Source organism: Chelonia mydas, chromosome 5 (assembly GCF_015237465.2).
Source record: "Chelonia mydas isolate rCheMyd1 chromosome 5, rCheMyd1.pri.v2, whole genome shotgun sequence".
Classification (NCBI taxonomy): domain Eukaryota; kingdom Metazoa; phylum Chordata; order Testudines; family Cheloniidae; genus Chelonia; species Chelonia mydas.
In genome coordinates this window covers 41,350,606-41,366,867 of record NC_051245.2, presented here as the reverse complement: position 1 = coordinate 41,366,867, position 16,262 = coordinate 41,350,606, and the positions used below count along the sequence as shown (strand labels likewise).

The 16,262-nt window shown below is 38.1% G+C and overlaps 1 protein-coding gene across 30 annotated transcripts in view; it reads right to left on the bottom strand.

The window, feature by feature from the left end:
• The window catches only part of ERBIN (erbb2 interacting protein), a 225,178-nt gene that overhangs the window by 46,663 nt on the left and 162,253 nt on the right, over positions 1–16,262 (bottom strand). For all 30 annotated transcript variants that reach the window (XM_037902921.2, XM_037902915.2, XM_037902925.2 and 27 more), the window contains 8 exons: positions 13,968–14,031; positions 12,042–12,116; positions 9,762–9,906; positions 9,185–9,257; positions 7,085–7,214; positions 6,524–6,639; positions 5,358–5,427; positions 4,421–4,520 (listed from right to left, as the gene is read on the bottom strand). In XM_037902921.2, the coding sequence (XP_037758849.1) occupies positions 4,421–4,520; positions 5,358–5,427; positions 6,524–6,639; positions 7,085–7,214; positions 9,185–9,257; positions 9,762–9,906; positions 12,042–12,116; positions 13,968–14,031 (773 nt within the window). The remainder of the gene's footprint in view (positions 1–4,420; positions 4,521–5,357; positions 5,428–6,523; positions 6,640–7,084; positions 7,215–9,184; positions 9,258–9,761; positions 9,907–12,041; positions 12,117–13,967; positions 14,032–16,262) is intronic.

Here is a 16,262-nt window from a genome sequence, read left to right as displayed (position 1 = left end):
TTTCCTTCCTTTTATTAGGTGGGGTTTGTATTTATACCTGTGCTTGAGAAGGTACAGGACCAGAAGTACCAGAAACTGAACACCTTCTATCCTCAGACCAATGCTATGCTGCAGCTCATTGTATTGAGAACCTGCCTGTTTTCTATTAATAATGACTTCAGCTGCAATCTACAAAAAAAATCCTCTGCAAAGCTGTATTTCAGTTTTCAAGTATTCTCACCAAAGGAACTCTCCTGAGCTGAGCTTGCCAACTGTAACAAATTATGCAGGCTGCTTTTCTGATATGCCTAATAAAGGCTGATATGACAACACTCAACTTCATTTCACTAAGATTTACATATTTCCAATAAAGAAAGACTTACATACAAATATGCCAGACTTCCAAATATCCATACTACTTCTATTACTATTATTACTTCTACTACTACTGAGCCTTAAAAATAACATAAAAGCCCACTAAAAACATTCAGATAAGCACATGGTTAAGCAGGAGTTATGAAAATTACAACAGTTTTACAAACTTTCTTATTTTAAGCAAAAGGAAATATCCTAGATTACCTTGTTGTCACCACTTACTGCAGCATGTATGTTCATGACAGACATTACATAAATTGGTTCTGTATTAATCTGTCAAACTTTACAACAAAAATTTCCTGCATTCCTATACATCACATTAGCAATGAAGAGGTTGCTCACATAAACAGCTGCTTTTCAACATTCCTATACTTGCAATAGAACAGTGTTTCTCAAACTAGGGTCTGTGGACCCCTGGGGGCCCCAGAAGGTACTGGGAGGGTGGGGGAGGAGCAGGGATCCTGGGCCCATGCTGCTCATGGAAGTGCTCCAGGGTGCAGCGCGTTGATACACCCTGTTTCCACACCTCCCACACACCTGCCCCAGCCTTGAGCCTCCGCCTCTCATCCCCTTCCACACCCAAACTCTCAGCCCAGAGCCTGCACCCCTCACTCCCTCCGACACCCAAACTTCCTCCCAGAGCCCGCATCCACTCCTGTACCCCAACCCCCTGCCCTAGCCTGGCGAGAGTGAGGGAGGGTGCGGGAGAGCGAGCGACTGAAGAAGGCGGGTTGGAGTGAGTGGGGGCATGGCGTCAGGGAAGGGGGAAAATCATGGCCTTCAGTAAGGGGGCAAGGCAAGGGCTGAATGGGGGGCCTTGGAGGTCTCTGAAAAATTTTAAATCAAATTGGGGGTCCTCAGGTTGCTGAAGTTTGAGAACCGCTTCAATAGAAAAATAAATAGTCAAGATGATTAAAATTATATGTATTGAATAAATAAGGTAAATGTTGACATTTCAGCAAAAGACATCTTTGAAGACAAATTTCAGTTGACTAATCTATATTTGGAGTGCATTACTATGCAGGTTTTTCCTACCTAAAAACAAATAAAGGATTCAATCTTCTAAATTCCACCTATAGTTCTTTTTGAAACCTGGTTTTGGGATGGTGACCCCAGACAGCAAAGGGAAGTCCTCCCATCAATCTATTGGGCCTTAACCAAAAAAATGTATTATATAAGCCATTCCCACCAAAAGATAGCAACTCATGAATTTAGAGTCAGGTGAGCCCAAATGGAGACACTGGACTTTCATCCACTCTCTCCAACTTCACTGGCATGAGAAACAATTATTTGAAATGTATATCCTAATCCGGGTATTAGCAATAATAAAGTTACTAAAATTTATAGTTCTAAATATGATTCCCATACACATAGGAAGCAGATGTGTTAAGCAAGAAATTGCCATTTTTACTGTCACTTTTCTGACCACTACACTAATATATTGGGCATTTGTGCTGTGAAATAACGCTTTGTTGGCAACATTCCCTAATTGCCACCAATGTTCTCTCCAGTATTTTAATATGCAAATCAGTGTTACTAACTCTTGCAATTTCATTACAAGTCTTGCCATGATGTGATATTTTTCTTATGGTTCCACCTGCTCAAATGAATAGTGCATAGTTCTTTCATGGGAAAAAACCAAAAAGCAAGTTTCTAGCCTTCATGATTATAGAGAAAAAAGTTGAAAACATGACCCAAGCATAAACTAAAGAGCTTAAAAATTGGAAGGCAAGAAAAGAGAAATACCCTCCCTTTTAAAATCTTATGATTTTTAAGCTCATCTCATGCTCTTTTGGGGCCATACTCAGTTCCAAAATGCTGATGATGATGGAATTTCAGATTGGGGGGGGGGGGGGACCTTTCTCCTTCATGACTGCTTTGAAGTGGAGGAAGAGCGCTTGCTCTTCTTTTCTACTTCCTTATATGGGGTTGGAACGACTCCTCCCCCCTTTTGGTTATAATACTCTCACAATTTGGGATCAGAATATATGTTAAAAGAACATTATTAAGGTTGTGAAGTCACAAGGTTACAGAAGTTACTCAATTCTGACATTTCTTAACTTCTGAGTACTTGACTTCACAACCTTAATAATGTTACTTTAACTTTTAACGTGTGGGTAATTTCCTAGGTTCTTTGAAAAAGCAAACTTAAAAAAAAAATCAGAAATTCTATTATGTGGCATCACGTTGATAACTACATGGTTAATCAGCAGAGTTGGAACTTTTACATTCACTGCACAGAACTCTGCTCCTTGAGCTGAAGAAGTAACTGATAGCAGTGGGTTGTCATCCTCCTTGTGGACTAACACTAATGGGGGAATGAGACACTTTGCCAGTAGGTTTCAGAGATATTTGCTGACAGGAGATGAATGGTGAGAAAAATGGAATCTAGGATTCCATTCCAAGCTCTGAAGTGGCCAGGTATCCTTCTGCTTGTCCTCCAACAAGCCTACCTTCTTCTGCCCTGACCCCTCCAACCTGTCCCTGTGCCACTTCTTCCCCACCCTGGCTCCTCATCCCAGACACATTCTTGTCATCTAGCCAGTCGCCTCCACTCCTCACGTCTCTTCCCAGTTATAGTCTCCTTGCCCAACCAGCCCTATTCTCCACACTCCCCAAGTCCAACTCTCTTCCCCCATTCCTTTTCTCTCACTCCTTGAGCTCCTAGTCTCCTTGCCCAGCCAGTTCCAGCTTCTGGCTTCTCACTCAATCTCTCTCCCCCCTATCCCCACCTCATAATCCTAGCCTCCCTGTCAAGGTTCCTATTGCAAACTCAGTCTCCCCCTTCCCCAGCTCCTTTTCCCAATCTCTTTGCCAAGGCAGTCCTAGTTCTCTCTTCACATCCAAGTCCTCATCAGATCTATCCATCTTCTCCACTCTTATTGATTCTCTGTTCTAAATGTCCTTGCCCAGCCACTCCCAGTCTCCCAGGTTCTCATCCACTCTCAGTCCCACCCACACTCCCAGTTTCCCTCGCCAGGAAACTGGTCCCAAACTCCTTACCCAACTGGTGCCAGTCCTCCCACTCACTCGCCCCAGTCTTCCCTTCCTCTCCCTAGGTTCCTTGTCTCAATCTACTTCTCCTACCCCCACCCCCAGTCCAGCTCATCCTTTTTGCATCAATCAGGCAACTTCCTCCTTTATGTTACCTGGCCGCCATCAGAAGAAACAGTCTCCCTGCTCCCAGATCTGGTGTCTGGCCCCACCCTGGATCAGAGCAGATGCAAGGAAAGTCCTGCTGAGCTCCTATATCTCTGGGCTGGTGCATGCTCAGTTATTCTATGGCAATGGCACATGAAGAGTTTGGTCAGATGTAGAAGGTGGGAGGGGCTGGTGCATGCCCAGTGTGGACAGAACCTTTGGAAATTTTATCTGTAAAGTTCTAACATGTCTACCTACCATGTGCAACTTAGATTTTGCAAAGGCTTACAACTTGGACAAATTTGGGTGTTTTTTCATGGGGACAGCAACAGCACATCCCTGAAACAAAGGCCATCCCCAGACCCCCGCCAACTTTCAAGTTCCTGTGCCAAAGCATGGACATGCTAGAGCTTCTCAATGAAATGGCTTTAAGAACATTTTTTTTAGTATGGCAAAACAAAGTATCTTTCCCCAACCTCATTCTTGGAAATGGCCAAACCATTCTGGATCAAACTTTAAAAAAAAGTCAGTCTGAGGCAGACACCAGACAGAGCAATTTCTAGGCCAAAAGGTTAATCTTTGGCAAAATTATAAGCAACTGAAAACAATCTCTCTTATAATGGGATGAGTCAGGCAAACATAAAAAAAGGCACCGCCAGTCCTGACCTCTATTTCTCTCTTTGTCACACACACTCTCTCTCTCTCAGGCCTGTCCCCCCGTCCCCGATTTAATAATCCCTGGACTCGCTCAGTTCTATCTCTGAGAAGTTATTGTTCACATTCTTCAGACAAATTTTCATCAAACTGTTCTTGGTTTTAGATCTAAAAAGTTTTATATATTGAAAGTCATGTTCTCTGAACTCTTTCCATTTTTACTTTCACTGGTCAGCATTTTTGACAAAAAGAATCACTCAGAAATTCCTACCATCCTCACTCCTTGGTTGCTGGGGGAACATGTAATTAGTAAGCACTGTTTTCTGTGTTTCAGGGTGGACTTCTTTTTGAAGGGGGATGAGCGGTTTAGACTGAGAAAAGAAAAAATACTATGAGAATATACATGTGCAATATGCAAATAGGATCTAAACACTGAAATCCTTGCTGCTTATCTACCCAATGCAGATTAGATTTTGAAGACTGATCTGTCTGGCATTATTTCCCATGTATTCTTCTCTGAAGGATTTTTACAAGTTATATAAAACAAAGTTATATCAAATAAATACATATTTAATAATAATAGTGTGTGAATTTGATAAACACACACTCTATAATAGTCTATTAGAGATGCATAAAATGGATGGATATGTATATACAACAAAGTATTCACTTTCATTCTAGGACATTACATAGTCCCAAAATATTCTACATCTGCAGTGTACATTTTCAATCTGAAACTGCAGGGAAGTGCATAGAACAGAACAATTTTCGAAACTAAAATTTGATCAGGACAATAGGTTCAGTGCCCTGCCTTACAAAAAATGTAAAGGATCCTGAAATTACCAGTGTGGTTGCTACCTCTGTTTTATATCGCAACTGAAAAAATGTATTTCTAGCAGCATAGTACCCCTTAACACCAATCTGGGCACTGGTTCAGTGCTGACTCAAAGAGAAGAGAGAGTGTTATCTACTAAATTACGTGCACTTTCAACACTGTTGGATTGCCAGAAGTATGAATGTCTCCCATTCATGTGCCACTCACTGCTGTTTATTTTATAAGAACTGAGAAAATTACAACCCAAGGTTGTCTTGGTGCATTTGCAGATTATCATTTTTTACCAACTAATTACTCCATAAAATTAACTATTTCTATTAAAAGTAACTTGGACAAATATCAATTATACAAACTTATTAAAAATAGTTTTCACCTGATTGTCTGATAGCCACATCGCAGTCAGCTGTTGCAGCTTTGCAAAGCTATAGGGCAAATTCTTCAGTCTGTGAAAGAAACATCACAATATACAAGACAAAAATTTAGTCTAAGTATGGCTGTCAAGACTAATGGTCTGTTCAGAAACAATGCTATACATATTGCCTCTAAAAAGCTTGCAAAACATTTCAAGAAAATATTGTTAGATAAATAGAAGGGTAATAATTTGAGGGGCAAACCATTTAATTTCCAGTAAATGCTACGGCTGTGTTGAGAAAGATAATTCCATTTTGTGGAGTTCAATATTTTGAAATCTGGTACTGTTCTGATTAGCTACAACCGCTCACCCCCACAAAATGTCTAAACTGTCGCTAACGCAAAGGTAGGCAGGTAGGCAAGCTGGCAGGAAACTAGCTGTGTTCCATTGGAATCCTCCTTCACTTCCAGAGGAACTTTGCCAAAATCGAATGATCTCTGTGAAATGTTTCAATTTCAATGGAATGGCAAATTCCAGCAAAGAAATGTTTTATCACAGTTTCACTGACCAGCCTAGTAAATGCAGAGATGCATTCAAAGTACTATACAGTGTACTGTGACAGTACTCTGTATCCTGCCTTGTACTGTTCATACATATATGGCATGCAAATCTTTCCTGAAATACTGATTCAGATAGTCTTACAAATTTAACTCCAAAAGAATAAATGCTGATGACTATGAATGAGATGAACCTGTGCCACACAAGGGAAAAGAGATTCATTAAAACCACTTGGGCTTAACAACTACAACATATCTACTGGATTCACATGCAACTGGAAGAGTACAATAGCAATAAAAATGTGAAATAGTGCAGTTCTGCTTCTTGAATCACTCCCACTGCAGCGACTGGAAAGGAATAAAGAAGCTTTTACAAAATGTAGAGGCGTCCAAAAATATGCAGTATGACGATTAGTGTGACAAATAATAAAATATAAATTAAAGGTGTTATTTTAAGTTTAAGATGAGAAAGAACTCCAATAGAAAGATCAAAACATTTTTGGAAGGGTGGAATGAAAAGGATTATATTTTGTACAAAATGTCTTGGAGAGACAATGCATTCAGATTCCAATCTCTGCCATGCTTCTGCATTTTATGCCATAATTAACTAAATGAATGCAATTCACAAACCTATTGTCACTTAGATTGATGACTTTTAATTTCTGCATATCACCCATTTCTTCAGGGAGAAATTCAAGCTTGTTGGAATGCAGAAATAGCACTGTTACATTTTTCCAGTTTCCAATCTGAAAAAATAAATGATTATTCAGCTTTACAACTCTACCTACACTGATCACAATATTAGAATGAACACATCTAATATTACATTTTATTTTGTATGTACAATTTTATTTGCTTTTTTCTTAAATATGAAAGTGAATATACCATTATAATACAGTATTAACTATAAGCAATTATTCTTTCCTTTATTTTCCATCATGTTGTTTATGAACTAACAATTCAGACATTACTTTTGCAAAACCAAGGTTGTCTCAAAATAGTTCAATACTTGGATTGCAATTGCTTGAACTCCACTATATGTACATCAATGAATTTTTAAAGCATTTTCAGAAAATCCACTCAAAATCTGTCACTTTGGTATCTGAAGCGAATAGAACTAAGGTAACAATAAAATATAGTCTAATATCCAGGTATTATGTGGAATAATATTGGCTCTGAGCAAAAACATACCTCTGGTGGCAGCTGTGTTAAAAAATTATGATCTGAAGCAAAGGTCCTTATGTTAGTGAGTTGCCCAATAGATGAAGGCAAAGCTTCAATCTCATTAAAACTACAATCCAGTTCTTCTACTGATATTAGCCTGAACAAAATTAAAGAAATTCAAAATATCAACCTGATATATACATAAAAGCTTACTTGCTTTAACAATACCTAATTCTTAATACAATTAATTTTCATTATAATTAGAATAAGTTTATTTACAATTAAATTTATGGATGAAACTCAAACGCTTCAGAAACCTAAATAACCATTCAAAAATTCAGATACTTTTTGAACCTGATCTACACTGATGCTCTCTCCTTATGTATTCAGGCTAAAGTAGACTTTTTCCTCTTAACTACCTGTGGCCTGTTTTTCTATCTCTGCTACCCCAACACAGTCCTTAAATCTAAATGGATGATGACCTAGATACCTCTTTCCTAGGGCTCAGCATCTCCACTTAAATTTTTTACGCACTGCATCATACAGTGCTGTTTGAAGCACACCAGATAATGGAAACATTCAAAGTGGACATGCCAGAATCAGAAGAATGTTAAGCTGGGGAGGCAATGAAGGGATAAAGACTTCTTTAGTCCTAAAAAGTAGGAACATGGCATGTAGAGAGCAGTCGGTGTCAATGTGATGATGACCTCATTAAGCAAACATTTTTAAAAGGTGAAGAAACAGGGCTGAGGTGCAAACTTAACTTATGGTTTTACACGAGCTGGTTCACTTATGTCTCACAGTAAATAAACTGCAATTTGTACCTAGCACCTTAGCTTTGAATTTTGATGTCCAAACAAAATTTAACAAATTTAGTACAGCTAGGAAAAAATAATAGAATGAATGAATGCCTGTATGTTTTTACTATATCAACTCATTTTTTAAAAAATTCTCAATTCTCTACAGTATTTACTTTATGAACCAATGATTTTTACTATTATGTAACTTGTTTAACTCTGATAAAAATGGTGAATACCTAATGACAATAAAAGATTAGTGGGTTGGCTCAAATCTGATTTGTTGACTGTTTAATCGGGGAAGATATTCATGTCTCATTTTTAAAATGGAATGTATAAAATACCTATTTCAGTTTATTTGAAATGTTTACAGTATGTAACTCACGCAGCCACAAATATGAAGCTGGGACCTTTTGTATACACTATGTTCCTCTACATTTTAATTTGACTGCATGTTTTACTAAACGCATAAGAAAGGCTATGTTTTAGTCACGGATATTTTAGTAAAAAATTCATGGACAGGTCACGAGCAGTAAACAAAAATTCACGGCCTGTGACCTGTCCATGACTATATACCCCTAACTAAAACTTGGGAAGGGGGGCGCGGGTGCTCGGGGGGGAGAAGAAGGGTGGTCCGAGGGTACTGCAGGTGCTGGGCGGGGGAAGGGTTAGCGGGGCTGGTAGGGGGCTTTGCACGCTGCTCCCACCACACGCACCAGCTGTGTAGTTCCCATTGGCCAGAGACTGCAGCCAATGGGAACTGCGGGGGCGGGGCCTGTGGCCACAGTCAGCACAAAGCCTGCTGGCCCCTCTGCTGCCTGGGAGCTTCAGGGCCATGCCAGTGGGAGCCAGGGAGCCCCCCACCCCAAAGTAAGCACCCCTCGCATCCTCCAACCCCTAACCTCCTCCAACACACCCAAACTGCTGCTGCTGGCCATGGGGCTGCCCGGCTTGGTCAGCTCCTGATTCAGCACCGGCCACTCCAGAAGTCACGGAAAGTCACGGAATCCGTGACCTCCATGACAGACTCACAGCCTTACGCATAAGTATTATTTTATTCTCCCATACTTCCAGTTCATTTCTCATATATACTGATGCCTGCATTTCTGAATGCAGGATTCAGCTCCTTGAAAATACAAACAGTTATATACAGCCAACTAGCAGTTGGATGTGAACGCTACTGTTGAACATCATTATCTCATGAAGAGAGATTAGTGCAACCAGTCATACCAAGCAAAGATATAGGTATACCACCATCACAGAAAGTAGATGATTGTTAATGAAGAACTTGCAGAAAAACAAGACAGTTTTATACAGGTGAAAGACTTACCCTCCTATGGAGTCTGGCAAATACATCAACTGGTTTTCATCAATTTTAAGTGTTGTTACTTTCTTTAGTGAACCTGTTGTAAAATGAAATCTAATCAAAAAAGAGTGTTCAAATAAGAAAAAAGAGTGTAATATCTTCAAATAAAGGAAGTTGCAGTTAAGAATAAATGTTACTGGCAAGTCATGTTGTTTTCCATATTACCTGAAAACTTCGGAAACATATATGCTATGTATCTCGAGGAAATAAACACATTAGTTTATAGAGTTTTATTTTCAGCTTATCATATGTCAGCCACACAGAAAAGATAAACCCCTCATCTCTAGTTAAAGTTAATACTTCGCCATTCATTTACAAAAATTTTTTCAAAATTTGTGATAAATCTGCAATCCCAGAATGTTACTCAATATTGCTGCATTATTATTTTATCCAATGTCTTGCGTATTTATTAATAAAACAGTTTAAGATTACTGTTTTGATTTTGGGTCCATAGGCTATTCCAAGTTGTATTCCATGAAGTTTTGTCCAATAGCTACCTTAATTTTTTTTAAAAGCGCATAAATTAGACGATAATACAAACCAATGGACTCTGGAAGTTGCTGAAGTGAATTACTGGATAACAGCAGGTCTTGTAGGCTTTCACAGCCTGAAACACCTTCTTCAACCATTTCAATGTTGTTTTTAGAAACATCCAAGTAGGTCAGCTGTTTCAAGCTGCCAATTAACTAAACGTGAGGGGGAAAAATGGGTTAATTCTGCAACTTCAATCAATGAACAAAGCCATTATCTCTTACAGTCTACTGATTCTAAAGCTGCGTTTCTCAAACTGGGATCAAGACCCAAAAGGGGGTCACAAGACTATTATAGCAGGGGTCACGAGAGAGGTGGGTGCTGGCCGGGTGCTCAGCTCTGAAGGCAGCACTGCCACCACCAGCAGTGCAGAAGTAAGGGTGGCATGGTATGGAGGGGGGTTGTCACAGCCTGAACTATTTTTCAAAGGAGGTCCCAGCAAAAAAAAGTTTGAGAACTCCTGCTATAAAGTATCATGCTGCAAGAGAAGATACAACTAAGTATTATTAGCATCATGGTGTAATTTGATATTAAATAGCCAAACTAGATCATGCTACTACATTTATTTTTATAATATATAAATATCAGAACGTGGAGTATAGTTGTATGCATGCCTGCACAGTTCAATTGTAAACAATCCACTTATTGGGGTTTCTTTTTAAGATTAATTCGTTTTACAATTCAGTCTCTGGACCAGGAACACTCCTTAATTTAGCATAAGCAGAGACTGTACCTAATGTAACATGGAAGTGTCATAATTTATCATAGGTGAAGCAGCATTATTGCTCTTCAGGCGCTCAACTTTCTCCCTGATGCGTACAGTTTTTGTAGAGTTGAACCCTACCTTCCCCTAAAAAGCAACTCCAATGGCAATCATTAACTGGACTAGATTGAGGGATTAAACAAGCAAAAACCTAAACTCTTCATATTTTTACTTTAACTTTCTTATTTTTCTACATGGCTCAAGCATACACAAATGTTTATGAACACTAAACCAGCTAAAACACCATGTGTCACTTATGGACAGTTTTACCAAACTTAGGCTGTACAGTATAGCAGAAAGGCTTTAAAAAAATCTTATCCAAGGAATAATTAATTGAAATGGGAAAAAAAAGACTAAAGATGGCTATAGATCAGTTCCTAGAAAAGTGCTGTAGACACAAGTGGACTGACTACAAGCCTCAAATGTCAGAACAGCACTACGACTTTGTAAGTCTGAAAGCAAAATACATATTGACCATACTTTGAAGTACAAGTTAAAAAAAAATCAGCAGTGAAGTTTCAAAATAATCAATTTGCTGTAATTGTAAGAACAGTCGTACTGTGTCAGACCAAAATTCCATCTAGTCAAGTATCCTGTCTTCCAAAAGTGGCCAATGCCAGGTGCTCCAGAGGGAATGAACAGAACAGGTAATCATCAAGTGATCCATCCCCTGTCTCCAATTCCCAGCTTCTGGCAAACAGAGGCTAGGGACACCACCCTGCCCATCCAGGTTAATAGCCATTGATGCACCTATCCTCCCTGAACTTATCTAATTCTTTTTTGAACCCTGTTATAGTCTTGGCCTTCACAACATCCTCTGGCAAAGAGTTCCACAGGTTGACTGTGTGTAGCGTGAAGAAATACTTCCTTTCGTTTGTTTTAAACCTGCTGCCTATCCATTTTATTTGGTGACCCCTAGTATATACTATTTATTTTAAGACTCATTAGAACAGGAATAAAATGTCAGTGTGGACCATACATAACTGTAACTGAGATCCAGAATATAGAGCCTGACCCTAAACCTATTACAATCAATGGGAACATTTGCACTGGCTTCAATTGACTTTGGGTCAGATCCATAGTAAAATTCTTAAGTACACCGAATGGAGATACTCAAAAGCGATGAATAATAATTGGCCATATTCTATATCTACAGTAATCATTAGAATTTACCAAAATATATCTTCTGGATTGCAGTTTGCTCTCTAAAGTACAATTTCTTCCCGGGGGGGGAAAAAAAAGTAGATATCCCTATATTAAAACTAGGATTTGGATCTAAATCTTTACAGAATTGAGGCATAGGTAAGAATCTAAAATGACAGTACAATTACTTTCACTGAAAGGAACTGTTTATACCTATCCCACAAGAGATGAGCAACAGCTTTCAAAAGGGTTACTTAAGCAAAAGCACTTAATCTCCTGGCTTTGTGGTACTGTTAAATATTCTTAATTTAAGAAGTTAATTGACAAGACAAGTACTACTACACAGTTAAAATACAATGCATTTAAAACATCAAAAAGACATACCCCGGGGAGAAGAGTTAGTCTATTACCATCCATCCAAAATTCCTTTAACCCACTCAGTTGTTCAAGTACTTCAGGCTGTTAAAAAAATTTTTTTTAAATCAGATACAAAAGAACAGTTTAAATGCAGCAGTGAAACAGTCAATTCAGCCATTTGAATAGTCTCATTTAATAAGATTTTTTAATCCAAGTTTTAAATTTATACTTGATTTGTGTGGAGCCACAGAACACAACACAGATAACGAATTTACAAAATATAAGTCTCTGACGAGTGTAAAAATTTGGCTAAAATTTTTAAAACAATCTTTACAAAAAAGGTAGTTTGTTTTCCTTTCACAACACACATTAAATAAATCTTACATGTACCTATCGCCTTTCATACTGAGAGATCTAAAAACATTCTATTAATTTTACACCTCAGCATGGCTATTTATTCCGCCAGTTGAGGTCTATTAGATGCTAGACCAGGCGAACTTAAAAGCTGTAGCTTAAAACCTGTAACACTGTAGTAGCAAATCAAAAGGTGTATATGGCATAAATGAACCATTATATCAGCGAAGAAAATATTTTAACAATGAGATCCTATTATAACTATTATAGGCCTCAAAGGAGGACATATAGAAGACAAAGGAATGTAGAATTTGTTTTCCCATTTAAATACAAATGTTTTCTCAAACCCAAGGAAAGAGGCAATACCACTTGACAAAACACACATATGTATGCTTCACTGGAAATATTTATACTGTGTTCCTGAAAAAACAGAGAGAGTATATGATGGAGGTATTGGCTGTAGCCCAATAGTTAAGACTGAGTTGAGTTTTGCACTTAAAACGTGGATTCAATCACTTTATTATGTATGAAGAATACAGCAACCTCCTCCCAAAATTACGATTCTTACTAAAAGTACAGAATTAATTTTCTGAGAATTCCCAAGCAAGTCTTAATTAGTTCATGAGTGAAGATTTAAAGGGGATTCCTTAAGAAATTTAACATTCATTGCCAAAAGATCTTCATAGAATAATGCAAACTCTTTAAACTTTTTAAGTAGGAAGGAAAACGGCATACAGGGATGAAGTGACTCATCCAAAGTTATAAAGCAGCCCAGTGCCAGAGCTAGGAACAGAAACCAAGTAATCTGATCCTCAGTATACTTTCTTAGTACACAGGCTAGTAGTGCATAGGGAAGTGCCTGGTACAACAGCACTCCTCAAACTGTCCCCCACACAGCACTTACTAGTGGTCCACAGAGAGTTGGCCGATCACACGGTGTTGGCTCTTCATCATGTTTCCAATTGCTAAATTCCATTATAAGACAGCTAAAAATACATTGAATACTTTCCTAATATTACTTTTCTGTATCAGCAGTTGCTGTAGTTGCTACAGAGACATTATGGTATTGTAACTGGGAGAGGAAGTGCTTGTCTGCAGCATTGTGAATGGGAGAGGAGGCAGTCTTCCCTATGACAAGGTCTGAGAACCCCAAGCCAACATTATTGTGGGCATTACCCAAAACAGCAAGTAAATAATAATTTCTCTTGAGCCCAAATAATTTACACTCACTATTTATCAATAGAAGGTTCCTCTTTACAGTTTATATTTGCCTGCCATACTGAAGCAAATGAAGACTTGGACCATTTAAATATTCTGTCACCAAATAAAAGAATTCCTATGCCCGCATATTAAAATGCATCTTCTACCAAATGTCACAGTCCTATCACATCATTAGGGTTTTTTAAAAGGAAAAGGGAAAATAAATATTTTGCCAGAATTTTTACAATAGATTCCATAAAGCAGAAAGAAGTGTATGCAACATTTGTTCAGTAACATAGCTTGTAGGTGGATTTTTACATTTTGATGTTGATTAAAAATAGATTTAAGGATAAAGGTTTAGGAAAAGATTCTAAGCTCTGCTACTTAACTAAAACTCACCACTTCTGTGAATTCATTACTTCCTAAGTCCAGTCTCTCTAGCTGAGTCAGTCTGTTCATGGTTCTGCACATGGAAGGAATTAATAGGGAATTAGATTTAAAAAAATACCAGTTACATCCAATCTTCCTGTATTCGTACTAATACATCTTTTTAATCAGCATTAAATGGTGATGCAGTTTCGTAAATAGACTGCTACGTAGTCAGGGTAAGATTTTCATACATTGTTCAATTGAATAACTATACATTAATGATCCCGTGACTAAATCACACAAAAGTAGTCAGAGCTTTAAGTAATCTAGTGTCAGCTCACTTAATTTTTGTAAATTAAATTATGACCAATCATTCCAAGTCATTCAGTAAAGCTACTCTCCACCCACTTACACTTCCTTCCATCTCTCCCAACTCATAGCAATCACTTCAGAGTTCTCTCTTGTTACATCATCTTTGGTTGGCCCAGGTCATCTGGACTCAGGCTCAGCACTAAAAATTTCTGTGTAGATGTTTGGGCTTGGGCTGGAGCCCAAGAGCTGAGACCCTCACCTCTGAGCTGGAATGTCTATACAGCAGTTTTACAACCCTGCAGCCCAAGCTCGAGTCAGCTGACCCAAGGTCAGATGAGTGTGTTTTGTTGCTGTGTAGATGTACCATCTATGGCCAGAATGCTCGTTTTCTATCTACGTTCCCTCATCAATGTGAGCGTTGCATAATGGAGCAGTCATATTATACAAAACACAATCAAAATTTCAATTTAGTCAAAAATAAAGAATTTAACAGACAGTTTTAATTAAGCCTTAGACCCCAGTACTGCAAACACTTAGGCCCATGGATAACTTTACTGATGCTAGCAATATCATTTACTTCAGTGGGACGACACCCAGCTTTAGTTACGTGCTTATGTTTGCAGGAATTGGCCCTACATAGTGCTAAAGTAACCCTCCCTAAAAATCATTTGTTCCCCCCAACCCCCCCCCCCTTTTTTTTTAGGAAGTGGTCACTGCATTGTTTTCAATAACAGTTACACGTACAATCAGAAGTACACTTAAAAAGCCAATGAAAACATTTCCAAACTGGCTTCTTAGTTTCTGCATATATAATTTGTCTTTACTTTCAGCTATCAAATAAACCATCTATGCAATGTTCAGTACTCTTGCTTTCCTTTCAAATAGAAGACCTATTTTTAATATGCATTACAATAGTTCCAATTCTTCAATCTCTAAATATTGGATCAGTTTAAAGCTACATTATGTATTTGGCAGGTCAAACTAAGGTTAATTTAGTTGCTTGACATTACTCACTCACTTTGATTAACAGCTTTAACAAGTGCTTTTTGCTTCAGTGTTAAATATTTTACTCAAACCTAATTCAGTAGGAGTACTAGCTGTATGTTAATATGTTTCCAATGACATCTATGATTAAAAATAAAAATCAACAAGTATCAATAAGTGTGAAGAAACTAAAGGAAAAAATACAGAAAAATCAACAGGAAAACAAGCAAGAAAATTGTTTAGGCTCTATAGCAAAATATTTATTCAGGCTGGTGTACCTCATTAGCACCAATAAAGCATTTTCCCCCTTTTGCATCTACTTTCCAAATGTCTTTTTTCCTTTGCTATTTAGTTCTATATTGATTTTTTTCATCCAAACTCATTCTTCACAGTTATAAAGCACCTTTATTTATAAACATATATCTGGACTTTTAAAAGTATTTTAATTTAGATGTTTGTTACAGTCCCTGCCTTCGCTTCATAATTGAAGGTGGGCCATGCATTAATCTGCTAATTATATCACCTGCAAAGTAGATGCAGGGTGCTGAGAGTTTTAGCAGCTATGCTGGGCTTCCTCCGTAGCCATATCATATATTGATAGTGCTACTCTCTAAGGCCCCAGATCAGCAAGGTACTTTTGCATGATGTTATCTTTAAACACACAAATAAAACCAATAGCTTTAAGTACCTTGCTTAATTGATCCTAGAAGATGTGGAAGAGTTATGGCAGCAGCTGTGTTGCTAGGAAGATTATGGTGGTGCTAGTCAAGATTGCATAGTTAAAGCTGAATTTATTTTTGTGCATACAGAATGAAATCCTGGCCCCACTAAAGTCGCTAGCAAAATGCCCATTGACATCAGTGGAGCCAAGATTTCACCCAGGAAGCATTACAACATTCCTGTCAACATTTCTATCCAGAAGAGAACTACGCTTAAGTTACTGATATATTCTCTTAAACTTAACTCCATCTACATGTAGGTTTTCGTCTGGGAATTACCGATATATTTGCATTTCAACTGTAACTATAT